The sequence below is a fragment of the Bombina bombina genome, chromosome 3 (genome assembly GCF_027579735.1).
Source record: "Bombina bombina isolate aBomBom1 chromosome 3, aBomBom1.pri, whole genome shotgun sequence".
In the NCBI taxonomy this organism is placed as follows: Eukaryota; Metazoa; Chordata; class Amphibia; order Anura; family Bombinatoridae; genus Bombina; species Bombina bombina.
The window spans coordinates 6,057,587-6,070,752 of NC_069501.1; the positions used below are offsets into that span (position 1 = coordinate 6,057,587).

Consider the following 13,166-nt stretch of genomic DNA (forward strand, 5'->3'; position numbering starts at 1 on the left):
GAGTCCACGGCCTGCCCTGTATTCAGACATGTTTCTTTTTATATAAACCTCAGGCACCTCTACTCCTTGTGTTACTTCCTTTCTCTCCTTTCCCTTTGGTCGAATGACTGGGGGATTGTGGGTAGGGGAGTGATATTTAACAGCTTTGCTGTGGTGCTCTTTGCCTCCTTCTGCTGGCCAGGAGTGATATTCCCAACAGTAATTGATGATGATCCGTGGACTCACCGTGTCAAGAAATAAATACATTTATCAGGCAAGCATAAATTTTGTTTTTCTACCTCCTTTTTTGCTTGGCTATAAGTCAGACTAGTTACCATAGAGATGGGAAGGGTTTGATAGGGTTCTTGGAGTTTGGGAATCTTTGCCTCCTCCTAGTGGTCAGGAAAGGTAATTCCCAGGAGTAATGGATCGTGGACTCTCACTACCGTGAAAGAAATTAATTTATTAGGTGAGTATAATTATATTTTTGTAGTTTTAATTGGGTTACACTGATGTGCAATACTCGTCCCTATACATAAACTGCAGGTTGATTCTTTTATAGACATGCAAATAACGGATCTAGCTCATGCACTATGCTGATCTAGAAGTCACACTTTGTCACAGCAACCACTAGGTTATAGAACAGCTAATGAGCAGTCTGTCCCTAGGGATAATTCATTGTAGTTTTATTAGGTTTGTGGTGTTGTGATGAGCTTAGTGTCACTTTATAACCCAGGAACACAGACCCTTGTTCAGCACATCCCTATAACTCTGCTGTCCCATAGCATTATATCTGCTCATCCCTACTGCAACGCACTGTGCCGCTCAATTCCTCTCCACCATCTGTGTGTACTTGTAGCTAAACCATTGTGTGTATAAGCGAGACTGAGAAACTGCCCCCCGGCTATACCCCTCTTCTTACCTCCTCTATCTGCCAATGATAACGTAGTTCTGCTTCTTTTAGGGGCTGCAGCATCCAGACTTCCATCTGGGGTAACAGCTGAAAGCACATGTGTGATATTAATGCACGTTGTGATGTCACTGACGCACTGACACACACACCGTTCCAGCAACACAATCGCACACTGTACCAGCGACACACAATCGTACATTCACACACACACACCATCCCAGCGACACAATTGCACACTGTACCAGTAACACACAATCGCACATTCACACACACACTGTCTCAGCTACACACAATCGCACACTGTACCAGCGACACACAATCGCACATTCACACACACACACTGTCCCAGCGACACACAATCTTACATACACACACTGTCCCAGCGAAACACAATCACACACTGCACCAGCGAAAAAACATAATTTATGTAAGAACTTACCTGATAAATTCATTTCTTTCATATTAACAAGAGTCCATGAGCTAGTGACGTATGGGATATACATTCCTACCAGGAGGGGCAAAGTTTCCCAAACCTTAAAATGCCTATAAATACACCCCTCACCACACCCACAAATCAGTTTAACGAATAGCCAAGAAGTGGGGTGATAAGAAAAAAAGTGCGAAGCATATAAAATAAGGAATTGGAATAATTGTGCTTTATACAAAAAAATCATAACCACCACAAAAAAGGGTGGGCCTCATGGACTCTTGTTAATATGAAAGAAATGAATTTATCAGGTAAGTTCTTACATAAATTATGTTTTCTTTCATGTAATTAACAAGAGTCCATGAGCTAGTGACGTATGGGATAATGAATACCCAAGATGTGGATCTTTCCACACAAGAGTCACTAGAGAGGGAGGGATAAAATAAAGACAGCCAATTCCTGCTGAAAATAATCCACACCCAAAATAAAGTTTAATGAAAAACATAAGCAGAAGATTCAAACCGAAACCACTGCCTGAAGTACCTTTCTACCAAAAACTGCTTCAGAAGAAGAGAATACATCAAAATGGTAGAATTAAGTAAAAGTATGCAAAGAGGACCAAGTCGCTGCTTTGCAAATCTGATCAACTGAAGCTTCATTCCTAAACGCCCAGGAAGTAGAAACTGACCTAGTAGAATGAGCTGTAATCCGCTGAGGCGGAGTCTTACCCGATTTAACATAGGCAAGATGAATTAAAGATTTCAACCAGGATGCCAAAGAAATGGCAGAAGCTTTCTGGCCTTTTCTAGAACCAGAAAAGATGACAAATAGACTAGAAGTCTTTCGGAAAGATTTAGTAGCTTCAACATAATATTTCAAAGCTCTAACAACATCCAAAGAATGTAACGATTTTTCCTTAGAATTCTTAGGATTAGGACATAATGAAGGAACCACGATTTCTTTACTAATGTTGTTGGAATTCACAACCTTAGGTAAAAATTCAAAAGAAGTTCGCAACACCGCCTTATCCTGATGAAAAATCAGAAAAGGAGACTCACAAGAAAGAGCAGATAATTCAGAAACTCTTCTGGCAGAAGAGATGGCCAAAAGGAACAAAACTTTCCAAGAAAGCAATTTAATGTCCAATGAATGCATAGGTTCAAACGGAGGAGCTTGAAGAGCTCCCAGAACCAAATTCAAACTCCATGGAGGAGAAATTGACTTAATGACAGGTTTTATACGAACCAAAGCTTGTACAAAACAATGAATATCAGGAAGAATAGCAATCTTTCTGTGAAAAAGAACAGAAAGAGCAGAGATTTGTCCTTTCAAGGAACTTGCGGACAAACCCTTATCTAAACCATCCTGAAGAAATTGTAATATTCTCGGAATTCTAAAAGAATACCAAGAAAAATGATGAGTAAGACACCAAGAAATATAAGTCTTCCAGACTCTATAATATATCTCTCTAGATACAGATTTACGAGCCTGTAACATAGTATCAATCACAGAGTCAGAGAAACCTCTTTGACTAAGAATCAAGCGTTCAATCTCCATACCTTTAAATTTAAGGATTTCAGATCCGGATGGAAAAAAGGACCTTGCGACAGAAGGTCTGGTCTTAACGGAAGAGTCCATGGTTGGCAAGATGCCATCCGGACAAGATCCGCATACCAAAACCTGTGAGGCCTTGCCGGAGCTATTAGCAGAACAAACGAGCATTCCCTCAGAATCTTGGAGATTACTCTTGGAAGAAGAACTAGAGGCGGAAAGATATAGGCAGGATGATACTTCCAAGGAAGTGATAATGCATCTACTGCCTCCGCCTGAGGATCCCGGGATCTGGACAGATACCTGGGAAGTTTCTTGTTTAGATGAGAAGCCATCAGATCTATCTCTGGAAGCCCCCACATTTGAACAATCTGAAGAAATACCTCTGGGTGAAGAGACCATTCGCCCGGATGCAACGTTTGGCGACTGAGATAATCCGCTTCCCAATTGTCTACACCTGGGATATGAACCGCAGAGATTAGACAGGAGCTGGATTCCGCCCAAACCAAAATTCGAGATACTTCTTTCATAGCCAGAGGACTGTGAGTCCCTCCTTGATGATTGATGTATGCCACAGTTGTGACATTGTCTGTCTGAAAACAAATGAACGATTCTCTCTTCAGAAGAGGCCAAAACTGAAGAGCTCTGAAAATTGCACGGAGTTCCAAAATATTGATCGGTAATCTCACCTCCTGAGATTCCCAAACTCCCTGTGCCGTCAGAGATCCCCACACAGCTCCCCAACCTGTGAGACTTGCATCTGTTGAAATTACAGTCCAGGTCGGAAGAACAAAAGAAGCCCCCTGAATTAAACGATGGAGATCTGTCCACCACGTTAGAGAGTGTCGAACAATCGGTTTTAAAGATATTAATTGATATATCTTCGTGTAATCCCTGCACCATTGGTTCAGCATACAGAGCTGAAGAGGTCGCATGTGAAAACGAGCAAAGGGGATCGCGTCCGATGCAGCAGTCATAAGACCTAGAATTTCCATGCATAAGGCTACCGAAGGGAATGATTGAGACTGAAGGTTTCGACAAGCTGTAATCAATTTTAGACGTCTCTTGTCTGTTAAAGACAGAGTCATGGACACTGAATCTATCTGGAAACCCAGAAAGGTTACCCTTGTTTGAGGAATCAAAGAACTTTTTGGTAAATTGATCCTCCAACCATGATCTTGAAGAAACAACACAAGTCGATTCGTATGAGACTCTGCTAAATGTAAAGACTGAGCAAGTACCAAGATATCGTCCAAATAAGGAAATACCACAATACCCTGTTCTCTGATTACAGACAGAAGGGCACCGAGAATCTTTGTGAAAATTCTTGGAGCTGTAGCAAGGCCAAACGGTAGAGCCACAAATTGGTAATGCTTGTCTAGAAAAGAGAATCTCAGGAACTGAAAATGATCTGGATGAATCGGAATATGCAGATATGCATCCTGTAAATCTATTGTGGACATATAATTCCCTTGCTGAACAAAAGGCAATATAGTCCTTACAGTTACCATCTTGAACGTTGGTATCCTTACATAACGATTCAATAATTTTAGATCCAGAACTGGTCTGAAGGAATTCTCCTTCTTTGGTACAATGAAGAGATTTGAATAAAACCCCATCCCCTGTTCCGGAACTGGAACTGGCATAATTACTCCAGCCAACTCTAGATCTGAAACACAATTCAGAAATGCTTGAGCTTTCACTGGATTTACTGGGACACGGGAAAGAAAAAATCTCTTTGCAGGAGGTCTCATCTTGAAACCAATTCTGTACCCTTCTGAAACAATGTTCTGAATCCAAAGATTGTGAACAGAATTGATCCAAATTTCTTTGAAAAAACGTAACCTGCCCCCTACCAGCTGAACTGGAATGAGGGCCGTACCTTCATGTGAACTTAGAAGCAGGCTTTGCCTTTCTAGCAAGCTTGGATTTATTCCAGACTGGAGATGGTTTCCAAACTGAAACTGCTCCTGAGGACGAAGGATCAGGCTTTTGTTCTTTGTTGAAACGAAAGGAACGAAAACGATTGTTAGCCCTGTTTTTACCTTTAGATTTTTTATCCTGTGGTAAAAAAGTTCCTTTCCCACCAGTAACAGTTGAAATAATAGAATCCAACTGAGAACCAAATAATTTGTTTCCCTGGAAAGAAATGGAAAGTAGAGTTGATTTAGAAGCCATATCAGCATTCCAAGTCTTAAGCCATAAAGCTCTTCTGGCTAAGATAGCCAGAGACATAAACCTAACATCAACTCTAATAATATCAAAAATGGCATCACAGATAAAATTATTAGCATGCTGGAGAAGAATAATAATATCATGAGAATCACGATTTGCTACTTGTTGCGCTAGAGTTTCCAACCAAAAAGTTGAAGCTGCAGCAACATCAGCCAATGATATAGCAGGTCTAAGAAGATTACCTGAACACAGATAAGCTTTTCTTAGAAAAGATTCAATTTTTCTATCTAAAGGATCCTTAAACGAGGTACCATCTGACGTAGGAATGGTAGTACGTTTAGCAAGGGTAGAAATAGCCCCATCAACTTTAGGGATTTTGTCCCAAAATTCTAACCTGTCAGGCGGAACAGGATATAATTGCTTAAAACGTTTAGAAGGAGTAAATGAATTACCCAATTTATCCCATTCTTTGGAAATCACTGCAGAAATAGCATTAGGAACAGGAAAAACTTCTGGAATAACCGCAGGAGCTTTAAAAACCTTATCCAAACGTATAGAATTAGTATCAAGAGGACTAGAATCCTCTATTTCTAAAGCAATTAGTACTTCTTTAAGTAAAGAGCGAATAAATTCCATCTTAAATAAATATGAAGATTTATCAGCATCGATCTCTGAGATAGAATCCTCTGAACCAGAAGAGTCCAAAGAATCAGAATGATGGTGTTCATTTAAAAATTCATCTGTAGAGAGAGAAGATTTAAAAGACTTTTTACGTTTACTAGAAGGAGAAATAACAGACAAAGCCTTCTTTATGGAATCAGAAACAAAATCTCTTATGTTATCAGGAACATTCTGCACCTTAGATGTTGAGGGAACTGCAACAGGCAATGGTACATTACTAAAGGAAATATTATCTGCTTTAACAAGTTTGTCATGACAATTATTACAAACAACAGCTGGAGGAATAGCTACCAAAAATTTACAGCAGATACACTTAGCTTTGGTAGATCCAGCAGGCAGTGATTTTCCTGTAGTATCTTCTGGCTCAGATGCAACGTGAGACATCTTGCAATATGTAAGAGAAAAAACAACATATAAAGCAAAATAGATCAAATTCCTTATAAGACAGTTTCAGGAATGGGAAAGAATGCCAAATATCAAGCTTCTAGCAACCAGAAGCAAATGAAAAATGAGACTGAAATAATGTGGAGACAAAAGCGACGCCCATATTTTTTAGCGCCAAATAAGACGCCCACATTATTTGGCGCCTAAATGCTTTTGGCGCCAAAAATGACGCCACATCCGGAACGCCGACATTTTTGGCGCAAAATAACGTCAAAAAATGACGTAACTTCCGGCGACACGTATGACGCCGGAAACGGAAAAGAATTTTTGCGCCAAAAAAGTCCGCGCCAAGAATGACGCAATAAAATGAAGCATTTTCAGCCCCCGCGAGCCTAACAGCCCACAGGGAAAAAAGTCAAATTTTTGAGGTAAGAAAAATATGATAATTCAATGCATAATCCCAAATATGAAACTGACTGTCTGAAAATAAGGAAAGTTGAACATTCTGAGTCAAGGCAAATAAATGTTTGAATACATATATTTAGAACTTTATAAATAAAGTGCCCAACCATAGCTTAGAGTGTCACAGAAAATAAGACTTACTTACCCCAGGACACTCATCTACATGTTTGTAGAAAGCCAAACCAGTACTGAAACGAGAATCAGTAGAGGTAATGGTAAATATAAGAGTATATCGTCGATCTGAAAAGGGAGGTAAGAGATGAATCTCTACGACCGATAACAGAGAACCTTATGAAATAGACCCCGTAGAAGGAGATCACTGCATTCAATAGGCAATACTCTCTTCACATCCCTCTGACATTCACTGCACGCTGAGAGGAAAACCGGGCTCCAACTTGCTGCGGAGCGCATATCAACGTAGAATCTAGCACAAACTTACTTCACCACCTCCCTTGGAGGCAAAGTTTGTAAAACTGATTTGTGGGTGTGGTGAGGGGTGTATTTATAGGCATTTTAAGGTTTGGGAAACTTTGCCCCTCCTGGTAGGAATGTATATCCCATACGTCACTAGCTCATGGACTCTTGTTAATTACATGAAAGAAACAATCGCACATTCACACACACACACACACACTGTCCCAGCTACACACAATTGCAAACTGTACCAGCAACACAATCGCACACTGTACCAGCGACACACAATCGTACATTCACACACACACTGTCTCAGCTACACACAATCGCATATTTACACACACACACACACTGTCCCAGCAACACACAATCTTACATACACACACTGTCCCAGCGAAAAACAATTGCACATTCACACACACACACTGTCCCAGCTACACACAATCTCACACACACACACACTGTACCAGCAACACAATCACACACTGTAACAGCAACACACAATCATACACACACACACACACTGTCCCAGCGACACACAATTGTACACACACACTGTCCCAGCTACACACAATCGTACACACACACCGTCCAAGCGAAACAATCGTACACAGACACTGTCTCAGCGACACACAATCGTACACACAAACACTGTCCCAGCAACACAAATCACACACTGGCCCAGTGACACAATATCGTACACAGACACTGACCCAGTGACACACAATCATACACAGTCACTGTACCAGCAACACACAATCACACACACACACTGTCCCAGCGACACACAATTGTTCACACAAACACTGTCCCAGCTACACAATCACACACTGTCCCAGCAACACACAATCGTACACACACACACACACTGTCCCAGCTACACACAATCGTACACACACACACCGCCCAAGCGACACAATTGTACACAGACACTGTCCCAGCAACGCAATCACACACTGTCCCAGTGACACAATATCATACACGCACTGTCCCAGTGACACAATATCATACACACACACACACTGTCCCAGCAAGACAATCGGACACTGACCCAGTGACACAATATACACACACTGTCCCAGCGACACAATATCGTGCACACTGTCCCAGCGACACACAATTGTACACACACACTGTCCCAGCAACACAATCACATACTGTACCAGCGACACACAATCGTACATTTACACACACTGTCCCAGCTACACAATTGCACACTGTCCCAGTGACACAATCGTACACACTGTCCCAGCTACACACAATCGTACACAAACACACTGTCCCAGCTACACAATCACACACTGTCCCAGCTACACACAATTGTACACACACTGTCTCAGCAACACAATATCGTACACACACACTATCCCAGCTACACAATTGCACACAATCATACACACACTGTCTGAGCTACACAATCGCACACTGTCCCAGTGACACAATCGTACACACACTGTCCCAGCTACACAAACACACACTGTCCCAGTGACACACAATCGTACAGACACACACACACTGTCCCAGTGACACACAATCATACACACACACTGTCCCAGCAACACAATCGCACACTGTCCCAGTGACACACAATCTTACACACACACACAGTCCCAGCAACACAATCACACACTGTCCCGGTGACACACACAAATCGTACACACATACACTGTCCCAGCAACACAATCATACACTGTCCCAGTGACACACAATCGTACACACACACTGTCCCAGCTACACATTCACACACTGTCCCAGTGAAACACAATCGTACAGACACACACACACACACACTGTCCCAGTGACACACAAGCATACACACACACTGTCCCAGCAACACAATCGCACACTGTCCCAGTGACACACAATCTTACACACACACACACACACACACAGTCCCAGCAACACAATCACACACTGTCCCGGTGACACACAAATACTACACACGCACACTGTCCCAGTGACACACAATCGTACACACACACACACACACTGTCCCAGCAACACAATCACACTGTCCCAGTGACACACAATCGTACACACACACACTGTCCCAGCTACATACAATCTTACACACACTGTCCCAGCAACACAATCACACACTGTCCCAGCAACACAATCACACACTGTCCCAGCAACACAATCATACACACACTGTCCCAGTGACACACACTCGTACACAAACACTGTCCCAGCAACACAATCACACACTGACCCATTGACACAATATCGTACACAGACACTGACCCAGTGACACACAATCGTACACAGACACTGACCCAGTGACACACAATCGTACACAAACACTGTCCCAGCAACACAATCACACACTGTCCCAGTGACACAATATCATACACGCACTGTTCCAGTGACACAATATCATACACACACACACTGTCCCAGCAAGACAATCGGACACTGACCCAGTGACACAATATACACACACTGTCCCAGCGACACAATATCGTGCACACTGTCCCAGCGACACACAATTGTACACACACACTGTCCCAGCAACACAATCGCATACTGTACCAGCGACACACAATCGTACATTTACACACACTGTCCCAGCTACACAATTGCACACTGTCCCAGTGACACAATCGTACACACTGTCCCAGCTACACACAATCGTACACAAACACACTGTCCCAGCTACACAATCACACACTGTCCCAGCTACACACAATTGTACACACACTGTCTCAGCAACACAATATCGTACACACACACTATCCCAGCTACACAATTGCACACAATCATACACACACTGTCTGAGCTACACAATCGCACACTGTCCCAGTGACACAATCGTACACACACTGTCCCAGCTACACAATAACACACTGTCCCAGTGACACACAATCGTACAGACACACACACACACACTGTCCCAGTGACACACAATCATAAACACACTCTCTCAGCAACACAATCGCACACTGTCCCAGTGACACACAATCTTACACACACACACAGTCCCAGCAACACAATCACACACTGTCCTGGTGACACACAAATCGTACACACGCACACTGTCCCAGTGACACACAATCATACACACACACACTGTCCCAGCAACACAATCACACACTGTCCCAGTGACACACAATCGTACACACACACACTGTCCCAGCTACACAATCACACACTGTCCCAGTGACACACAATCGTACAGACACACACACACACTGTCCCAGTGATACACAATCATACACACACACTGTCCCAGCAACACAATCGCACACTGTCCCAGTGACACACAATCTTACACACACACACAGTCCCAGCAACACAATCACACACTGTCCCGGTGACACACACAAATTGTACACACATACACTGTCCCAGCAACACAATCATACACTGTCCCAGTGACACACAATCGTACACACACACACTGTCCCAGCTACACATTCACACACTGTCCCAGTGAAACACAATCGTACAGACACACACACTGTCCCAGTGACACACAATCATACACACACACTGTCCCAGCAACACAATCGCACACTGTCCCAGTGACACACAATCTTACACACACACACACACAGTCCCAGCAACACAATCACACACTGTCCCGGTGACACACAAATACTACACACGCACACTGTCCCAGTGACACACAATCGTACACACACACACACACACTGTCCCAGCAACACAATCACACTGTCCCAGTGACACACAATCGTACACACACACACTGTCCCAGCTACATACAATCTTACACACACTGTCCCAGCAACACAATCACACACTGTCCCAGCAACACAATCACACACTGTCCCAGCAACACAATCATACACACACTGTCCCAGTGACACACACTCGTACACAAACACTGACCCAGCAACACAATCACACACTGACCCATTGACACAATATCGTACACAGACACTGACCCAGTGACACACAATCGTACACAGACACTGACCCAGTGACACACAATCGTACACAGACACTGTATCAGCGACACACAATCATACAAACACTGTCCCAGCAACACAATCAAACACTGTCCCAGCTACAAAATCACACACTGTCCCAGTGACACCATATGATACACACACTGTCCCAGAAACACAATCGGACACTGACCCAGTGACACACAATTGTACACACAGTCCCAGCGACACAATATCGTACACACTGTCCCAGCGACACACAATTGTACACACACACACACACTGTCCCAGCAACACAATCGCACACTGTACCAGCGACACACAATCGTACATTTACACACACACACTGTCCCAGCTACACAATCACACACTGTCCCATCTAAACACAATGGCACACTGTCCCAGCTACACAATCACACACTGTCCCAGCAACACACAATGGCACACTGTCCCAAAGACACGCAAACACACTGTTCCAGCTATACAATCACACACTGTCCCAGCTACACACAGTCATACACACACACTGTCCCAGCAACACAATATCGTACACACACACACACACCGTCCCAGCTACACAATTGTACACTGTCCCACCTACACACAATCGTACACACACACTGTCTGAGCTACACAATCGCACACTATCCCAGTGACACAATTGTAGACACACACTGTCCCAGCTACACAATCAAACACTGTTAGAGTGACACAATATCGTACACACACACTGTCCCAGCTACACAATTGCACACTGTCCCAGCTACACATAATCGTACACACACACTGTATCAGCGACACACAATCGTACAAACACTGTCCGAGCAACACAATCAAACACTGTCCCAGCGACACAAAATCGCACACTGTCCAGCTACACAATCACACACTGTCCCAGTGACACAATATGATACACGCCCTGTCCCAGAAACACAGTCGGACACTGACCCAGTGACACACAATTGTACACACACAGTCCCAGCGACACAATATCGTACACGCTGTCCCAGCGACACACAATTGTACACACACACACTGTCCCAGCAACACAATCGCACACTGTACCAGCGACACACAATCGTACATTTACACACACACACTGTCCCAGCTACACAATCACACACTGTCCCAGCAACACAATATCGTACACACACCGTCCCAGCTACACAATTGCACACTGTCCCAGCTACACACAATCGTACACACACACACACACTGTCTGAGCTACACAATCGCACACTATCCCAGTGACACAATCGTAGACACACACTGTCCAAGCTACACAATCAAACACTGCCCCAGTGACACAATATCGTACACACACACTGTCCCAGCTACACAATTGCACACTGCCCCAGCTACACATAATCGTACACACACACTGTATCAGCAACACACAATCGTACAAACAAACACTGTCCCAGCAACACAAAATCGAACACTGTCCCAGCTACACAATCACACACTGTCCCAGTGACACAATATGATACACACACTGTCCCAGAAACACAATCGGACACTGACCCAGTGACACACAATTGTACACACACATTCCCAGCGACACAATATCGTACACACTGTCCCAGCGACACACAATTGTACACACACACACTGTCCCAGCAACACAATCGCACACTGTACCAGCGACACACAATCGTACATTTACACACATACACTGTCCCAGCTTCACAATCACACACTGTCCCATCTAAACACAATGGCACACTGTCCCAGCTACAAAATCACACACTGTCCCAGTGACACACAATGGCACACTGTCCCAAAGACACACAAACACACTGTACCAGCTACACAATCACACACTGTCCCAGCTACACATAATCATACACACACACTGTCCCAGCAACACAATATCGTACACACACACCATCCCAGCTACACAATTGCACACTGTCCCAGCTACACAATTGTACACACACTGTCCCAGTGACACACAATCGTACACACACACAGTCTCAGTGAAACAATCACACACTGTCCCAGCTACACAATCACACACTGTCCCAGTGACACAATTGAACACTGACCCAGTGACACAATTGTACACACACACACTGACCCAGCAACACAATCGCACACTGTCCCAGCGACACACAATCATACATTTACACACACTGTCCCAGCTACACAATCACACACTGTCCCAGTGACACACAATCGCACACTGTCCCAGTGACACACAATCGCACACAAACACACTGTCCCAGCTACACAATTGCACACTGTCCCAGCTACACACAATTGTACA

At 43.8% G+C, this 13,166-nt stretch overlaps 1 protein-coding gene across 1 annotated transcript in view; it reads right to left on the reverse strand.

The window, feature by feature from the left end:
* The window catches only part of LOC128652775 (high affinity cGMP-specific 3',5'-cyclic phosphodiesterase 9A-like), a 432,847-nt gene that overhangs the window by 38,823 nt on the left and 380,858 nt on the right, over window positions 1-13,166 (reverse strand). The window contains exon 11 of the mRNA XM_053705705.1: window positions 902-979. Coding sequence (XP_053561680.1) covers window positions 902-979 — 78 coding nt within the window. The remainder of the gene's footprint in view (window positions 1-901; window positions 980-13,166) is intronic.